This window comes from Zonotrichia leucophrys, chromosome 27 (genome assembly GCF_028769735.1).
Source record: "Zonotrichia leucophrys gambelii isolate GWCS_2022_RI chromosome 27, RI_Zleu_2.0, whole genome shotgun sequence".
NCBI lineage: Eukaryota > Metazoa > Chordata > Aves > Passeriformes > Passerellidae > Zonotrichia > Zonotrichia leucophrys.
Window position 1 is genome coordinate 3742132 of NC_088196.1, and position 19405 is coordinate 3761536.

Below are 19405 nucleotides of genomic sequence, written 5' to 3' on the forward strand. Positions count from 1 at the left end.
GCTGGGAATGAGTTCCAGTCCCCTTGGGGTTGGTGGTAACTGGGAGGGGACACCCTGCCACAGGTCTCCATGTCAGTGAAGTCTTAGAACAGTGTGTTCCAGTATATCCCAGTGCCAGGTCTTGCTCAGTGTATTCCTGTGGGTTCCTGAGGCATTCCCAGTATATCCCAGTGATTCCCAGTGTATCCCAGTGCATGTCCAGGCTCTGTCCAGTATACCCCAGTGACCCCCAGTGTATCCCAGTGCGTGTCCAAGCTCCGTCCAGTGCCCCAGTCCAACGGGTCCCAGTGAATCCCTGGGGCTTGCACAGTGTGTAGCAGTACTTCAGTGGGTTCACAGGGTCTGCCCAGTGTATCCAGTGTGTGTCGGGGTTTCCCAGTGTATCCCAGTATATCCCAGTATATCCCAGTGTATCCCACCATGGCCCATCGCCAACGGCAAACGGGCAGCCTCCGTGCCCTCCCTCTCGCTCCTCTATTGGTCAATCCCGCTGCCAATCTCACCGCTCCCCCTCCCGACTGGCCGGTTTGAACGCGCGGTGCGGCGTCTGATTGGTCAGAGGGCGGGCAGAGCGCTAGCCGTGTGCCCGCCCCAGCGCTGCGATTGGCAGGGCGCAGGGAGTCGCGGGCGCGGATTGGCTGCGCGTTTCGGCGGGACGAGCGGAGGTTTGAAGGGGACGTTGGAGCCGCCATCACCGCCTCAGCCGCTATCGCCTCTGCCACCACCGCCGCCACCGCCATGGAGCTCTCGCAGCCCCAGTCGCCCCTCCGGGTACGTCCTGCGACCGCTGCGGGGCTTCGTGATCCCCCGCCACACCGTCCCCTCAGGGTCTCGGGCACCCGCAAGTTCTCCCCGGTTCCCCCTCAGCATCTCCCCGGGTTCCTTCACAGCCCCCCCTTGGGTCTCCTCAGGGTCTCCCCGGGCTCCTCTCTCTGTCTTTCCCCAGCCCTCACTCCCCTCAGATTCCCATTGCGGTTCTCTTCCATTCCCCGGCCTGGCCCCCTCGTGTTTCCCCTGTGCTCCCCTCACCGCCGCCTGTCCCCTCCCAGCCCGCCAACGAGAACATCGTGGTGGGCAAGCCCGATGGCCCCAAGAAGCTCTCGGTGGAGCACATCTACCAGAAGAAGACGCAGCTGGAGCACATCCTGCTCCGGCCAGACACCTACATCGGCTCCGTGGAGCTCGTCACCCAGGTAGGAGCAGGGCTGAGCCCCCCCAGCAACTCGGGGCAGGCGGGGATTCTTTAGCAGCTGTTTACAAAGCACAAAACATCTGCTTATCTATCACAAATGGCACAGAAGAGGGGCTGGACCTGGGCACTTACAAATTCCTTCTTCTTTTTTATTTTTTTTTTTCAGCAAATGTGGGTTTATGATGAAGGCATTGGCCTCAACTGCAGAGATGTGACCTTTGTGCCTGGCTTGTACAAAATCTTTGATGAGATTCTGGGTAAGCTGACAGATCCATTGAGTCAGTGAGTGATGGGTTATTAACGGGGGTTGAATGGAAGAAACTGGAGCTAAACATAAATTATCAAGAAATTATTAGCACTGCTTAATAGCAAACCATTCATGGGAAACAAACGAAAAGAAAAATTTCAAAACTCCAATTACAAACTTGATTTCGTTCTGCCCAAAATTCTCCCTTTTATGCCAATGGTTGTACTGGAGGAATTCAGAGGTCATTTCCAACCTTCATAATTCCATGATAACTTGTGCTCCTCTTGGTAATTTGCAAAATATTTTCATGCTGAGGTGATTATTAGTAACACTGTAGTGAGTTTTTGTGTTCATTCTACTGGAACACTGCATAGTTCATAGTTTTCCCTTGATTGAGAATGTAATAAAAACCCGATATTCTCTTTCCTTTCTAGTCAATGCTGCAGACAACAAGCAGAGGGATAAAAACATGTCGTGCATTAAAGTCACAATTGATGTGTAAGTTTGGTTTCATTGTTTTTGGTTGCCTCCAGCTGTTCTGCAAAGCTGAGGTGGCACTGCAGGGCTGTGGGGCTGATCCGAGATAGCCCAAATTTAATTCACCAGCAGTGAAAGCTTTCTCTCTGCTTAGTGCCCTGGTCTCTCACAGAGGGCTGACTGGGGAAACAGCTCTTTTGTTGCTGTGGTTTTCCTCTTCCTCTCCCTGTTTATCTTGATTGAGCACAGACAGGGTTTGGTGTGTGGGTCCATTTCAGAGGCAGCATGTGCAGATCTGGGCATTTCTGTGTTGCCTGTCCCCCCTCTGCTGGCAGCTGCTGCACTTGCTGAGCACAGATTTGTTCCTGGTGAAATTGTGCCTTTCCCCAGAGCCTTTTGGTGACTTCTTTCTTATCTCAGCCATTTGCAGCCTTAAAAACAGATTTTTCTTTCCCTCCCCAGAGAGAATAACACAATCAGTGTGTGGAACAATGGGAAAGGCATCCCAGTTGTTGAACACAAAGTGGAGAAGGTCTATGTGCCTGCTCTGATCTTTGGACAGCTGCTGACATCCAGCAACTACGATGACAATGAGAAGAAAGTCACAGGTGAGGAAGGCTCAGATGTGCACTAATATCTCTGAGCAGCTCCAAGTGTGTGACCTGAGCTAGAAAGGGCAGGAAGTGAAAACTGAAAAAGGGGAAATTTAGGTGAGATATATGGAAGAAATTCCTCTCTGTGAGTGTGGTGAGGCACAGGTTGCCCAGAGAAGCTGTGGCTGCCCCATCCCTGGGAAGTGTCCAAGGCCAGGTTGGACAGGGCTTGAAGCAATCTGGGCTTTAAGGTCCCTTCCAACCTAAACCATTCTGTGATTCTATGAAAATCACATTCTGAATCTATCAGAGAAATCTCTGTGCTCTGTTTAATCATAACAGCAGTGCAAACCTGGGAAACTTGTCTTTGAATATTCTCTTAAACCCTAATTAAATCAAAATTTGTAGTTGCATACTGAGCTTGTTGAATATTGTTGCTTGTTGACAGTTGTCTTTGGATTGGGTGGACATTGACAAACTCCAGTTAGCCTTGCATTCTTTTAGATGGCTTTGGACAAAGAGAATAACACAAGTCTGTGTTCCTTCTAATTCCAGGGGGGAGAAATGGTTATGGAGCCAAACTGTGCAACATATTCAGCACAAAATTTACTGTGGAAACTGGATGTCGTGAATACAAGAAGTTATTCAAGCAGGTAGGAGCACTTTTCTTTCCAAGGAGTTTATACCTGAGGTTTTCAAATGAGACCCTCAGGTTTTGTTTCAAAACTAGTTCAGTGTGATTAAAGGAAATTTGACCCACAAAATGTAATTCAAAGGAATAATGAAATTAGCAGACAACGTGAGAATCTGGTTTTTAACCAGAGTTTTTGTTTAATTTAAAGATATCTAAAACACATAAACCATCTCACTGCTTTTAAAAACTAAGGTAGTTATGTGTGTGTGTTTGACTTGCAACTCACCAAAGCTCCTTTCCTCAGACCTGGACAGACAACATGGGAAAGGCTGGAGAAATGAAGCTGAAACACTTTGATGGAGAGGATTACACCTGTGTCACTTTCCAACCTGATCTGTCCAAATTCAAAATGACTGTTCTGGATAAGGACATTGTAGCACTGATGTCTCGAAGAGCTTATGATATTGCTGGATCCACAAAGGATGTCAAAGTTTTCCTGAATGGACAGAGGCTTCCTGTAAGTGAGCATTGAAAAGAAACACAAATATTTGGGATTTTTTCCGTGTCATTTAACCAGTGAGATTCTTTTCAGGCCATTCCTGTCATCACACAGAACAAAGGAACACACGCAGGAAGGGTTTTTTGCAGGAGGATGTGAATTAAGTATTTCTAGGAGCTATTATCAACCAATTGTCTGCTCTCATCTGCATGCAGGTGAAAGGATTCCGCAGCTATGTGGATCTTTATCTGAAGGATAAGGTCGATGAAACTGGGAATGCACTTAAAGTTATCCATGAGGAAGTCAATTCCAGATGGGAAGTGTGCTTGACTTTGAGTGAAAAAGGCTTCCAGCAAGTCAGCTTTGTTAACAGCATTGCCACCACAAAGGTAAACCCTTAGTGTGTTTAATTAAACTTGTGCCATGTTCTTCAACATGAATATTCTTGGTTATTTGTAAGTGTACATATGGTAGTGAAAAATAATGTTGCAAAGAATGTGCTTAAAGTTTTAAATAGATATTTATATTTTTGTGGGTTCAGTGCCCTCAGTCTCAGGTCCTTGTCCCATTCTCCTCAGGGTGGCAGGCACGTTGATTATGTGGCTGACCAGCTCGTGACAAAAATCATTGATGTTGTGAAAAAGAAGAACAAAAACGGAGTTGGAGTGAAGCCTTTCCAGGTACAGTGTCAGAATTTTCCAGGTGGGAAGCACAACTTGAGCATTACTGCAAATTGTGACTTCAGCTTAATACATAGCTGCATTAATTAATAACACATTTTCGTTGTGCAGACAGTATATAGAAGATTGCTAATTATAGAAATCTCATATTGTCCAGTTTAAGCCAATTAACTTCCCTTTGTAAGTCAGTGTAGATGCACTAAACCTCACTATCTGTTAGATAACACCTATTGAGGTGGAGAGATGCCAATTCTTGACATCTCAAATCATCTAACACTTCATGAATGATCGTTAGCTGTTCAAAATTAACAAAATATCTATGAAAATTCCAAACCCTACAGTGCTGAGTGTTCCCTCACTGTACAGTGTGTGATCTTTGTTGTATTTAATTGCAGGTGAAGAACCACATGTGGATTTTTGTGAATGCCTTAATTGAAAATCCAACCTTTGACTCTCAGACTAAGGAGAACATGACTCTGCAAGCAAAGAACTTTGGCTCTACCTGTAAACTGAGTGAAAAATTCATCAAGGGTGTAAGTCCTGATGTGCATGGGCAGTCAAGATGTCTGTAAAAAATACATAACAAAAGTTTCTGTCACTGCTGAGGCTTTTCCCACAACTTTGGATTGGGTTTTGTGTTGCAGGCAGTTGGCTGTGGCATTGTTGAAAGTATCCTAAATTGGGTAAAATTTAAAGCTCAGAACCAGCTGAATAAGAAATGTTCAGCTGTGAAACACTCCAAGATTAAGGGTGTTCCTAAACTGGATGATGCCAACGATGCTGGTAAGTGTTTGACATCCTTTGTAACCAGTTCATTGAAAAACAGTTAAAACTTGTTCCTTGAACAAAAGATTTGTCTCCTAAGGAGAAGTGAGAACAGAAAACCTGTCATTATAGTTTTACTCCCATTTTGCAGTCCCATTTACTATGATTATCCCCACTTACTGTGTGCAGTGCCAAAAAACCTGCCTTAAAAGCTTATTTATACTTGTTCAGTCGTGAATGTGCAGCCTTGGATTTCATTTCTTAAGTAGAAAACTGACTCAATTTTCTTCTTTTTTAGGCAGCAAGAATTCTTTAGATTGTACACTGATCCTGACTGAGGGAGACTCAGCCAAAACTCTGGCTGTCTCTGGTCTGGGAGTGGTTGGTAGAGACAAATATGGAGTATTTCCTCTTCGTGGGAAAATCCTCAATGTCAGGGAAGCTTCTCACAAGCAGGTGGGTTGGAAAATGGTTACAGTTACGTGCTGGAAGGTGTGGTGTGATTTGTGATTTGTGCAGTGAGTTGGAGCAGCTGCACCTGGAGCACTGGAACTCCAAGGAGCAGTGCCTAAAACACTTCCCTCAGCTTGAGGCTGCCTCACTGGTTAAGTAGGAATATTGATTAAGTCCTGTTCAGTGATTTGCCTGAGGGGATAATATTCATGTTGTGCATTGGGAAATGGTTTGAATTATCTAGAGTAATTTAACCATTAGAAATTATACATTTCTAAACGGCAAAAAAAACCCCAGCAGGACAGAACTCAGCCAATTATTCACTTATGGATAACTTTATACTTTCTTGAGCTACATTTTGAGTTTGAAAGACAAGTTTTCATTCTGTGTGATCTCTTTCAGATTATGGAAAATGCTGAAATCAACAACATCATCAAGATTGTGGGTTTGCAGTATAAAAAGAACTATGAAGATCAAGAATCTTTAAAAAGTCTTCGCTATGGAAAGATTATGATCATGACAGATCAGGTTAGGTTCATTAAAATTGAAAGTTGGGAGAGGATAACAATTAGCACTTAAGTAAAGAGATAGGAAGAAAATATTTGTCTAAGTGCTGCTATTGTTGTATCTAATTCTCTGTGTTTCTTTTTCCCATTTTACATTTTTGTGGGTGAAAATGTCTTTTCAGCCACAAAAAAAGTAAAATGCTGAGTTACATCAATCAGCCAAACACTGTCTCTCCATTCTGCTGATTCAAAGTCTTTGACCAGTCCTTGACACCTTTTTTCACCAAGAATACTTTTTCTTAATTTTGAGCAATTAACACATGCTGTTAATTTTTAGAGGTGAAAGTGAATAGGGTCAGTTAGCTGGAATTCCAGAGTAATTTACTATTAAGCCAACAATTGTCATTTCCATCATTCCATGATAAAATATGGTTTGTTTTTTTATTTTAAAATTCAGGATCAGGATGGATCACACATCAAAGGTTTGCTGATTAACTTCATCCATCACAACTGGCCATCTCTTCTAAGACACAATTTTCTGGAGGAATTCATTACTCCCATCATAAAGGTGAGGGCTGGGGGAGGATGAGGTGGATGACTGAGGATCCATTGCCCAAAAATGCCTTTCATTTCACAGTTAAAATGTTTATCCATTGTAGGCTTTTAAAAACAAAGAAGAAATTGCATTCTACAGCATTCCTGAGTTTGAAGAGTGGAAAGCCAATACACAGAACTACAACTCATGGAAAATCAAGTACTACAAAGGTTTGTAAAACTTAATATGGGGAAACTGATCCAAGCATTGATGATTTGATGCAGTCAAATCAGCTTTGCAGAAAGGATTTGGTCTGGGTGTCCTCCAAGTCTCTTCCCTCCTATGATATTCCAATTAGATTTCAGATATTTACAGGAGTTACAGACAAAATCCAAAACTATTACATGCTACTGCTCATTTAGTTGTAATTTTTGTGACTTCTGTGATACATCTTGTTTTGAAGTAACTTAAATTTTCAGCAAGTCATCTTCACGCTCTATGTTCATATGATGCATCACAAAAACTGGGCATAGCAAAATATTTCTTTGAATTAATTGAGGCAAAAAGTCATTAGGATTACCTTTTCTGTCCCTGCAGGTTTGGGTACCAGCACATCAAAGGAGGCCAAAGAATACTTTGCAGATATGGCAAAACACCGAATTGGCTTCAAATATTCTGGGCCTGAAGATGATGCTGCGATCACCCTGGTAACTAACACTTGATTTAATTGCTGGCTTGCTACCTTTGGTATTTCACCTTGTAGAGTGCTCTGTGTTTTCTCTTAAAATGCTCTTGGAGGCCTTTGGGCTGGAGACAATCTCTGTGTTACCAAGGCTACAGCTTTAGTTGAACCAGGAGCGGTGAATCTGCCCCTCAACCTGAGGGCAAGAGTACCCTTTTAGTGATGGGCTTTAAATATAGCTTGGAACAAACTGATCACTACAAACCAATTGACATTTTCAGACACAATAGTAAATATTCCTTCAACATTTTTCTGTGTACTCTGCTGCAGTTTTCTCCGAGTTAGATCTCTCTCCCCCAGTGCAAAGCAGTGGATTAAAATAGTTCTTGTTTCTGTGAACTTCACCTTAGCTGGTCTTTGATTCTTAAATATTCAGAGTTGTTAGGCAATGCCCAAAAAATCAAAATTTTCCGCAAAAATATTAATTTCCCCTCAAATCTGCTTTAGTCATCTGTTATTATATTAAAAATCTATAAATTTAAACCTAACTACTCTGTCTTCTACAGAGTGGTGGAAATTATGCTCTTAATATGTTTAGCTACAGAACCCTTTTACTGCGTTTCTCAGGCTCTTAAATCAGCCTGTTTAGCATGTTGTTCTGGGTAAGCTCTTCCTTTTTCTCAAGTGATCCAATAGTGCACAGCCACAGAATGTTCTGGAATTGAGTTATTTTCCATTTTGTAACATGCAGGCCTTTAGCAAGAAGAAGATAGAAGAGCGAAAGGAGTGGCTGACGAATTTCATGGAGGATAGAAGACAACGGAAGCTGCACGGTCTACCAGAGGTAAAAGGTTTATGTTTATAAGGAAACTGGTTTCCAGTCTCTGCCTGGGGCTGTTCTCAGCTTCATCCCAGCACACCAGAGCTGCACACAGCTCACTCAGTGAGTCAGGTCCGGATTAGAGGACGTTAAAAATGTGTCAGGATTTTGCAGAGCAGCTTCTTCTCTCATCTTATCAGTGTAGCCTCATTGTCAATTATCCAACTGTCAACTTCATTTTTAACTCTCATCTTTCAAGTTGCTGTATCAAAAGGAAAATGATAACACAAGCAGAGGCAAATGAAGTCGTTATTTCCATCAAAATGGTGGAAATAATGCATCCTGGGAAGTGTTTCCCTTTGCCATGCTAAGAGTGTCATCACTTGAACTGTATTTAGCTGGTCTTACAAGGAGTTCCCATTTCAGTGAAACTAACCAAGAAAATTATTAGGCCCTGTTAAAATTAAGGCAATCTCCTCTGGTTTTTTTTTTTGTTAGGAATACCTGTATGGGAAAAACACTGATTACCTGACATACAATGACTTCATCAACAAGGAGTTAGTGCTGTTCTCAAACTCAGATAATGAGAGATCAATCCCATCACTGGTTGATGGTAAGTGATTTCTAAGTCATGATTCTGCATGGTGTATCCCCAGAACTGAGGAAATGGGTGTTTGATGTCCCATCAGAGCCAGAGAACCTGCTGAGGTGTCAGGGTCAGCATCCTGAAGTCTGTTTTCTGCTAAGAGTTTTTTCATCAGTGGATGAAATATCCTGTCCATTTTGTAGTATATTATTGCCAGTGCCTTACTCAGCTGGTACAGAATCTTTAAGTAGTTCTTGCATCTCTGGAGAGCCAAGTGCATCACATCACATGTTCTCACCACAAGGTCGTTTCTGTTTTCACACAGGTTTGAAGCCAGGCCAGAGGAAGGTTTTGTTCACCTGTTTCAAACGGAACGATAAGCGGGAGGTGAAGGTTGCTCAGCTGGCTGGTTCTGTAGCTGAGATGTCCTCATACCATCATGGTGAGGTAAGAACCTGCCTGGGTTTGCAAAACACTTTAAAAGGCAAAAAGCCCTTCTGTTGGTGTGAGTTACAATGCCTCTAAAGCAGAATTAGATGTTTGAGTGTGCACACCAAAGGGAAGCTGCTGTTCAGCTGTTTCCACAATTAATTCTTCAGTATTAATTTAATCTGATGTTGGTCACTGCCTGTCCTGTCTGGACTTCATGGGAGCACAGTTCATTCAAAAACTGGAACAAGAAAACCCAAAACTTATTTTGTGATGGACTTGGGCAAATGTTAATAACATTTCTGCTTGGGTCAGGAAAAGTTAAGCACTACTACAAGGTTCTCTGTGGAGACTGACAGAATTTTTTACTGGAGGTTTCAGAGCAGGTAGACAGCAACAGATACAGACATGGGTCACTAGAACATTTCAGATGGTCTTGGGATGCATTTCCCTTGAGCTTCCCTCTAGTATTTCATCAATTGAGTTTATCATCTGTATCAGTTGAGTTCTTGGTGTGAATGTTGCCTTACTTTGTCCATCCCCTGAGCCATTCTGCATTGCACAGCTTTGCACCTCCTTTATTGCAGGCTGCACTGATGATGACCATCATTAACTTGGCTCAAAACTTTGTGGGCAGCAACAACCTCAACTTGCTCCAGCCCATTGGTCAGTTTGGCACAAGGCTGCACGGGGGCAAAGACTCTGCCAGCCCTCGATACATCTTCACCATGCTCAGGTCAGCATTTCTAAAGTTCTTACTGTACTAAAGCACTCAATTTTACAGCAATTAGAATGAAAAACAAATTGGATTTTTTCCCTTTAAAACTTTGGGCTATACTTGCATGCTCAGAGTAGCAACAATTGAAATGAGATTCAGGTGCTAGATTCCATTATGGAAACGTGGCTATCAGCACAGAGAATATGGAAATGGAAGCAGAACCAAAGGGAGAAATTTGGGTGGGATAATAAAAATTAAGGAGGTTTCTTTTTGCATGGCAGTCATGTTCTGTAACAAGAATTTGGGCTTAAATTCCCTTCTCTGTTCCAGTCCCCTGGCACGCCTGGTGTTCCCACCAATGGATGACAACATCCTGAGGTTCCTCTATGATGACAACCAGCGTGTGGAGCCAGAGTGGTACATGCCTATCATTCCAATGGTGCTGGTCAATGGGGCTGAAGGGATTGGCACTGGCTGGGCCTGTAAAATCCCCAACTTTGATATCAGAGAAGTTGTTAACAATATCCGTCGGCTGATGGATGGAGAAGAGCCACTGCCAATGGTAAATAATATAATTAAAAAACAAATATCTTGCTTGTTAGTTTATTGAGCATTTTATGGGCATGCTTAAAGAAAGAGGCATCCACACAAAGCTGAATCCAGTGTTTTTGCTCCTCAGCTTCCCAGTTACAAGAATTTCAAAGGCACCATAGATGAGCTGGGGCCTAATCAGTATGTGATAAGTGGTGAAGTGTCCATCCTTGATTCTACAACCATCGAGATCACTGAGCTGCCTGTCAGAACATGGACACAGGTAATAAACAGGGAATCTGCTCTGGGAATGTACAGTTTGCTCTTTAAAGAGTAGTGGGTTTTGTATTTGACTTTGTTTCTTTTCTCAGACATATAAGGAGCAGGTTCTGGAGCCGATGTTGAACGGGACTGAGAAGACCCCTCCTCTAATCACAGACTACAAAGAATATCACACAGACACCACGGTGAGGTTTGTGGTGAAGATGACTGAAGATAAACTAGCAGAAGCTGAAGCTGTGGGGCTGCATAAGGTCTTCAAACTCCAAACAAGTTTAACATGCAACTCCATGGTACGTGACAGATTTTGCTGAAGGAATTTCTTGGTTTAACTCAGACTCTGTGGACAGCTGCAGTCATTGCGTGAAACAAAAATCCTCTTTGGCAGTAACCTATTCACTTTGATTTTTCTGCTGTTACTGGTTTTAAATCAGCTTTCAAAGGTCAAGAGCCTGGCTTAGGAGTGGGTCCAGAGTGGATGGTTTGCCTGAAGGAGGCAAAATGATCTGAAATCACAGTTTGCAGAGCTCTGTGAGCCAGCAGCAGGGGCACTGAACGTCTGGTTCCTGACAATGTGCGAAGCTTTGATGCGAGATGTTTGTCCTGCACAGAGCTCTAAGATTCAAGTAACCTTAACTCCACTGCTTGTATTCCAGAACACTGAAATTCTAAAATTGTCTCTGCTGCTGTGCTCACAAACTGCAGTAGTTCCTAGAACAACACTGAAATCTGATAATTTGTTGGTTAATAATTAATAATTCAGTGGTACCATCACACCTGTGTTACAGGTAACTTTCAGTGGGTTTGGAATCAGCTTTATCATCATAACACCTGTGTTCTTTCATTTCCCTCCAGGTTCTTTTTGACCATGTCGGCTTTCTCAAGAAATACGACTCTCCCCAGGATATTCTTAAGGAGTTCTTTGAACTCCGGCTCCGATATTACAATCTGAGGAAGGAATGGCTCATTGGGATGCTGGGTGCTGAGTCTGCAAAGCTGAGCAACCAGGCTCGCTTCATCCTGGAGAAAATAGATGGCAAAATTGTCATTGGTATGTTGTTCTTGGTGACTGGCATTGGAACTGGGAGAACTGGGTGATCTCTTGAGCTCTGTCAGCACCCCCTCCGCCCCAGGCTGGTTTTTATAAACCACACCAGGGCTTATCTCTGTTCTTGTGACATCTAAGAGGAAAATGCTTCACAGAGTATCCTTGGTCTGTGTATTATACACATAATAATGACAATGGGATACTTATGCAGCTTTCCTGCTCTGTGTTTGAGAATTTTTGAGAGAATTTTTTAATAGTTTAGCAATAATTCCCATTTATTTCTGACTTGGTAGAGGAAGAGTTAATTATTTGTGGGTTTAGAAAGTGGCAATGTTTGCTGTTAAGTGCATTTTTAAGAATCTGTATCTCTCTCCATTATCTTTTTAAACCTCTGCAAAAACACTCCAAATCATGTTCTCAGCGGACTGGGGGTTTCAAACTTCGATGATACTCAAACAGCAGCATCTGAGAATCATGAGCTAGAAAAAGAAGCAGATCTTTGTTCCAAACATTCACATTTTTCAATCAACTTTTCCCCCTCGGTGTAAAAGCCGGGCTGTGTTCCGCTGCCTTCACGGCCAGACAACGTGTCATAAGATGCTTTGTGGTTTGTGTCTGAAGGCAGCCCAGTAATCCCAGCAGCTCGAGTCTGTCTGACTGAACTCAGGAAGAGAAATAATTCCCCTGAAATTCATTTTCTTGGGTTTTTTTTTTTGTAATAAGTAGTTCCAAGGCTGCCAGAGCTGGTTTCATTTGTATTTGTGTCTCATGGTTGATGGTTTCTGATACCTTAAAAAGGAGCAAATTCCAGCTGAAGCATTTCCAGTGGTTGAGCACTTAGAGCATAAATTTCCTGGGTGATGTCTAATGAGGTGCAAGCTATACCAAGCTATCAAGAGTTTCTTTCTCCACATGATGCTTATACCATCATACCTTTTTTTCTCCCAAGTTCAAAAACTACTTAAAACAGGGGAAATGCATGTATGGAAACAAAGAAAAATATTAACACTGTTTTGGCTGGTACAGGAGCAATGCTTCCCTGAGAAATCTCCTGCTAAATAGGAGTTTTTCAGGTGTTGTTCAGGCTCTTCCACATGTTCCAGCTGTGATGTGGAAAGGCTGGTTTGGAGCTCTGTAGGATGGTGAGCAGCTACAACCACAGGATCCAAACTGTAAAGATCATCTGTATCTCCTAACAGCCACTGGTAGTGGGCATTGAGTGACAATCCTGAAATGTCTGTTTGCAGAAAACAAACCCAAGAAAGAGCTGATCCAAGTTCTCATCCAGAGAGGGTACGAGTCTGATCCAGTGAAGGCTTGGAAGGAGGCTCAGAACAAGGTAATGCCTCAGTCATGCTCTGAATATGCCCAAACTGGCCCAGGCTCTGAGGCTTTGTTGCTTTTCAAAGAGCAGGATTCCCAGAGCTTCCATGTTTGATCAGCAGCCCTACCTGTGTGTGTCAGGGTTTTTGTTGACTGTGTTTCTTTCAAATCCACATTTAGGATGAAGAGGAGGGGGAGGAGGAAGAAGAGAGTGACAAAGAATCAACTGCAGCCTCTGGCCCAGACTTCAACTACCTGCTGAACATGCCCCTGTGGTATCTGACCAAGGAGAAGAAAGATGAGCTCTGCAAGCAGAGGGATAACAAAGTAGGTGCCTTCCTTTCCTTATAAAAACATTATATTTGCAATATATTATGTGTTGTACAGGTTATTTTTGGCTGGTAGATTGAAATGTGTTATTGGTGATTATCTGTGATTCCCTTTAGGAAAAGGAGCTGGAAAACCTTAAGAGGAAGAGTCCCTCTGACCTGTGGAAAGAAGACCTTGCTGCCTTCATTGAAGAGCTCGATGTATGTCAATGCTCAGTGCAGAAAATCAACTCCCTCATCTTATCCACCAGCCCTTTATTGACTATTGTATATTTTTTGTGTTATTTTATGCTCCCCTCTGCAGGTGGTGGAGGCCAAGCAAGCACAGGATGAGAGTGCAGGGGTTGTTGGCAAACCTCTGAAGGTGAAAGGAGGGAAAGCAAAGGTGAAGAAGGCCCAGCTGCCAGAAGTAATGCCATCCCCTCATGGCATCAGGGTTGTTCCTCGCATCACTGCTGAGATGAAGGCAGAGGCAGAGAAGAAAACGAAGAAGAAAGTAAAGGTAAAAAGGAACATTCCAAATGCTCCATCTTCCTTTACACGCTCTTCAATACAGCCCTAAAAAATGGGAATCCTTGTTAGCTGGACTTGTCCTATTGGAGCAGTTGTTCAGGGAGAGGGACAGGACCCAATCCTGAGGATTTGGGGAACACTGGGAGTAGGGATATCTCAGTCTGAAGGAGAGCAGACTCACATATCAGGAGGTGGCTTAGAGGGGACTTTTTGGCACATTGCACTGCCAGGGATGGGCTGGTAGCTCAGAGAAAGGGGGGTGGATGCAAGTAAGGTTGTTCCAGGTGTCTTGGGAATTTGATAAACCCTCTAGCAGGCAGGAAGCACAGCCAGTACATTCCCTTCTCCAGAACAGCCTTTACATATCCTGCAATGCTTTCACCCACTTAATGCCATCTTTGTTCTCTGTATCAAGGAGATAAAAAAGATTGAACTGTTTTTATAGGACTAGTTGAAATTGTGTCATTCAGCCATATCCAACAGAGAGATATAACCCATCCCTTCACCTGTTTGACCCTGGAAGCCACACAGGTCACTCTTTTCCTCCACGTGATTCCACCCAACAGTTTTTCCAAATAATTCTTGCTTTTGTTTTTATCCCACCCTGTCCTGTCCTGCATCCCCATCCCCCCAGAGCCAGCACACAGCAGCAGGACCAGAGTGCTCAGGAGTGGGGCCAGAGTTCCTGTTTTTGTGTTTTTGTTCCTGTTGGATTTTGCCTTTTAAGTCACCTGATTTTGGGGCAGATCCTGTCCAATTTATAGATCCTGTCTGTAATCAATTCTACACACAGTTTATTTCACAGATTTAGGTTTCTTGTACCGCTAGTTTTCCATGGCTAAAATAAGCAGCTCCTTCCTCCATTACCCCATGTGCCTCTTCTCTGTGAGCTGACTCACTGTTTGGGATCTGCTTGCATCTGCAGAGTGAAAAAACTGAATTTGATGAGAATCAGGATGAAAACACATCCGGAGAGAAGGAGACTGCAGGCCTGAAGAAGAGATTAGCACAGAAGCTGAAGACTGAGCAAGGTAAATGCTTTGATGTTATTCCCTCCAAGGAAAAGAGGGAAAGGGTTGTCAGTTTGGTTATCTGACCTCTTCCTGAGGGTGGTGAGCAACACCTAGGACCAGTAATTTTGGAAAAACTGGGTGAGAAAGTGATCCTGGATAACAGTCAAGCAGGATAGATTCCTATTTCTCTTTGTTTAAGCCAGAATCCTCTGACTGCAGTGTATTTCTAAGCTGAACTTGAACTGCTGAGCCTGAACTATACATGGAAGTTTGCTGGTTCATCCTGCCTCCCAATATTTTTCAGGAGCTAAGAGACAGGCCACTCTGCCTTTCAAGCCATTAAAGAAAACCAAGAAACGAAACCCTTGGTCTGACTCAGGCTCTGATTCAGAGTCTGACTTTGAAGCACCTCCTCAAAGAGAGCGAGTGGTTCGCCAGGCAGCAGGTGAGTGAGGACGTGGATGCAGGAGAAGGATGGTCCTTGTGGAGACTATATAAGGACCTCCCAGAGCCTCAGATCACATTTAGAAATCATCTTTAAAAGCCTTCTTTATTTTACTGTCTGAAACTATTAAACATTTCTACCGTTTGTGCACATTTTCAAGGAAAAGCAGAAATGGGCAACTAGAGAAATATGGCTATTTGGTTTAATTACACAACTGTCTTGGCACATGAAATGTGTTGTGGGTGAGGTTGGAAGACTCCAAATGACAGAACACACTTGTCATTTGGAGTCTTCTCCCTGGCAGACTCAGCATCTGCTTGTTTTTATTCAGATCTTTATTTTTTAATAACTGTAGCTAAAATATTGAAAAATAAACAGAGCTGCATATTGCCAAATGTGTAAAATAACACATCTGTGTTCTTCCATCAGCCAAAGTCAAGCCCATGGTCATTTCTGACTCAAATCACTCCAGCTCAGATGAGGACCCTGAATTCCAGGGTGACAGTGAAGGCAACTCAGAATCAGACACAAACTCTAAGAAAAAGGCTCCTCCCAAGCCCAAACCTGCTCCCAAGTGAGTATTTTTCCATAATCACTGGAAATTGTGCTTAACGCTACACAGAAGTTAAAAGCTTTTTTTTTTTTATTCCCCTATTTAGTTCCTCATAAACTGAATTAAAAACTTGGGGTTTTGTTTTCCAGGGAAACCACTGAAAAAGTAGCAAAAGCTCCCAAGCAAAAGGCAGTGCCAAGTGCTGTTCCTGGTGAGTGTGAGACCTCTTAAACCACGTGGATTGCTCTGTAATCCCTCAGCAGTGCACAGGGGAGAGCAGAGGGGATAATTTGGCTGTTTCAGGCTGACTTTCTGCTTTCCTTATCCCATTCCAGCCCAAGATGTCCCTGAGGACAAGGTGAGCCAGGCTCCTGAAGCTCCATCCGTCCCAGCTCCAAGCACCAAGGCTGTGCCCAAAAAAACTGTAGCAGCCAAGAAAGCTGGAGCCACCAAGGGTAAGGGCAGCTCAGCAACATCAGTTTTTGAGAACAATTATAATTCCTGTGGGAAACAGTCCCAGTGATTTCGCTTGGCGTTCCAGGGCCTGGGCAAATGGAGTTTGCATTTCAGCAAAGATCTGAGGTTTGTGGCAGAGGTTCTCTGGTTGTCATGTTTGAGGTCTGTTTCCAAACATATCGTGTTCTAGTTCATGTTGGACATGCTAGGAGGGAGGGAATTTTAGTTTGGGAACAGGAAAAGTGAATGCTTCCTACAGTGCTATGTAATACTTGGCAGGGATAATCCGAGTGGAATTTGTGTCTTGCAGTCAATGTCCTACTTCGTGTCTTTTTGGGAAGAAAGCAGGCAAGCTTTTGGGGGTAGTTTGATCTATTCAGTGCTGGATCCATCTCATCCATCTCCAGCATTTGACTCAGGGATTTTTAAACCCCAGACTTTGACACTGTTTTGTATATTCCAAATGGAATCAACTCGGTGTTGATCCCAGCAGGAAAATAGTGTTACTTCCACTCCTAAATTGAGAAGGCATGTTATCACTCAGAAATAGCCTGAAATGAGCTGTGCTACAAGATGCTCTTTTAAAAAGTGAAAATATAGGTAAGAAGGAATGAGTTGAGTGTTTGGGAAATTCCTTCCTTGCTGTGCAGGATTTTGAAGGTCTGAGATGGGTTATGGAGCCGTGAGAGATCAGGACTTTTCAATCTGAAATAGTCTGTAAATTGCTTTGGGGACGCTTTCATTTGATCCTCTAAATGTAGCGGAACTGAGCAGATAAACAACCTCATTCCTCACCATCTGTGGAAGAGAGATCTTTCTAGAAAACCCAGCTTCAAACGGAGCCGACCTGCGCGCTGACCCCGCGGCAGCACGGAGCCTGTTTCTGTTGGAAGTAATTCCCAAACTGGGAAGGAGAGAGGAGTGAAACAGGGGTTTAACACCGTGCTCTGTTCCAGACAACCAGCCCTCCATCATGGATATCCTGGCCAAGAAAAAGGCTGCACCCAAAGCCAAGCCTGCAGCCAAGGAGGGACCTCTGCGTGGCGAGGGTGACAACGCCAAGGGGAGGAAGGCTGTGAAGAGGCAGCAAAACTCTTTGGATTCGGATTCTGATTCGGATTTTGGCTCCAAGCCTGCCAAATCTGTTGTATCAAAGGTTTGTGCAACGAGGGAACCTCAGAGCGTGGGGTGGGTTCTTCTGTCAGGAAAAGCTGGTGGAGGTCAAACCTCTACCTGGGTGTGGGGAATGGGGAAGAGGAGGGTTGTAGAATCATGGAATGTTCTGAGCTGGAAGTGACCCACAAGGATCATAGAGTCCAACTCCCAGCCCTGCACCCCAGCAATCCCACCCTGTGCCTGAGTGTTGTCCAAGCCCTGCTGGAGCTGTGTCAGCCTTGGGGCTGTGACCCTGCCCTGGGGAGCCTGGGCAGTGCCTGAGCCCCCTCTGGGATAAGAACCTTTCCCCCATAAGGGTCAGACGCCCCTTGGTCTGCTCCCACCACCCCAAACACCCACTGTCCCCATGTGGTGCTCATCACGTTCCCTGAGGGTGCTCTCACATCCATGATTCCTCTCCTGCTTTCCCTCCAGAAATCCAAGGTACAGGAAGACACCTTCACCATTGACTCTGGTGATGAAAGCCCTGCACCTCAGCCCCGTGCCAGGCCTGGCCGTGCCAAAAAACCCGTCCAGTACCTGGAGGAGTCCTCTGAGGATGATCTATTTTGAGTTTTTAGGAAGATTTTTACCTCCAGATCCACAACAAGCCTTCAGCAGCGCTCCAGAGCTCCCATCTCAGCCTAGGAAATCTTCACCAAATGTGAACCACTCCAAAACTGTTCATTACTGGTGAACACAGCTCGTTTTTTCTTTGCTTTTAAATAAGTTAGATTTGTTTAAGCAGGAACATCCCCTTTTGGGTGAACACTGGAGCCACGTGCCCAGCAAGTGCTGCCACACTTCCCTCTTCCCCATTATTTGACACTTTGTGGTCATTTTAGTGTTAAAGTTGATTTTAGAACATGCAAAATCCTTTAAAATTTATACATTGCTCTTAAAATACCTTATAGTACTAAAACACATTAATTTTTAATGCTACCACCCAACAGGTGAGCTGGAGTCATTTTTCCAGCACTATTCCTTCACTATGTAAATATTTCTGTGTTTGTTCTTGTCCCGAGTTTGTTTGTTGAAGTATTTGTCTAATAAAAGTGTTTGTACTTATTTTTTTTCACTTCACCATGGGTTTTTTGGGAAATAACAACTGCAGAGCTTGTGCTAAGCCCTCCCTGTGTCAGAGCCAAGGGCTTGGCACAAGCTCTGGGGGTGCTGGGCTGCTTGGCCACTTCCCCACTGGCTGTGGCCACTGTGGCTCCCCAGCTGAATTCTTGTGAACACCCCTGTGGTCCCCAGCACGGGGGGAGCTGCTGTGGTTGCCCCATCCCTGGAAGTGTCCAAGGCCAGGCTGGAACAACCTGCTCTAGTGGGAGGTGTCCCTGCCTGTGGAAGGGGATGGGACTGGATGAGCTCTAAGCTCCCCTCCCATCCAAACCATTCCATGAAAGCCCAGGGCCCCCCGTGCTATCGGTGCTTTGCTGGAACCCAGTCAAGTGTGGAAAGCTCTGTCAGATTTTCCACTGGCTCTGGAGAGCGTCTCCGGCGCGTCCCCTGCACGGGCCGGGCTATTTACAGCTCCTCTGCTGCACAACACCCAGGACAGAGCCACGGGTGGGCTGTGGGGCTGCTCTCAGCTCTGGCATCACCCTCGGGTGCATGGGGAGCTCTGGGAACACAGAGTCCATACCAGGAGTGTCCCATCCCAAAACTTTGGATGGGAGCTGGGCTCTGGGGCATCAGGCACTTACCCACCCTGGGCATTGCATGAGGGGGATCTGAGGGTGACCTGTGCTGCCCTAGGCTCTGCTCCCATTACTGAAAAGGGGATTTGAGGGCTCACCAAATGCTGGCAGGAGCCTTGGCTGTGCCACACAGGATTTTGTAGGGATTAGTCTACACGTGCTGGAGGTTAGGAACAACCTGGGAAGATCCATGGGACCCCCAACAGCCCTGGCACAGCGTCCTGGGGCAGAAAGGGCTGGT

The 19405-nt window shown here is 44.4% G+C and overlaps 1 protein-coding gene across 1 annotated transcript; it reads left to right on the top strand.

Annotated features, from left to right (window-relative positions):
• The first annotated feature begins 654 nt into the window (after positions 1-654).
• On the top strand, positions 655-18529 carry TOP2A (DNA topoisomerase II alpha). Its single transcript, XM_064733542.1, has 35 exons — positions 655-771; positions 1050-1193; positions 1359-1449; positions 1874-1937; positions 2379-2524; positions 3065-3162; positions 3448-3660; positions 3858-4031; positions 4221-4322; positions 4718-4855; positions 4967-5105; positions 5386-5543; positions 5943-6068; positions 6504-6614; positions 6706-6811; positions 7179-7288; positions 8015-8107; positions 8582-8696; positions 8995-9116; positions 9686-9834; positions 10147-10378; positions 10496-10630; positions 10719-10919; positions 11482-11677; positions 12922-13013; positions 13178-13324; positions 13444-13527; positions 13631-13828; positions 14765-14870; positions 15157-15297; positions 15727-15871; positions 16000-16061; positions 16186-16305; positions 17263-17462; positions 17897-18529. The coding sequence occupies exons 1-35, from the start codon at positions 739-741 to the stop codon at positions 18032-18034; spliced, it is 4629 nt and encodes a 1542-aa protein (XP_064589612.1). The 5' UTR covers positions 655-738; the 3' UTR covers positions 18035-18529.
• The last annotated feature ends 876 nt before the right edge of the window (positions 18530-19405 follow it).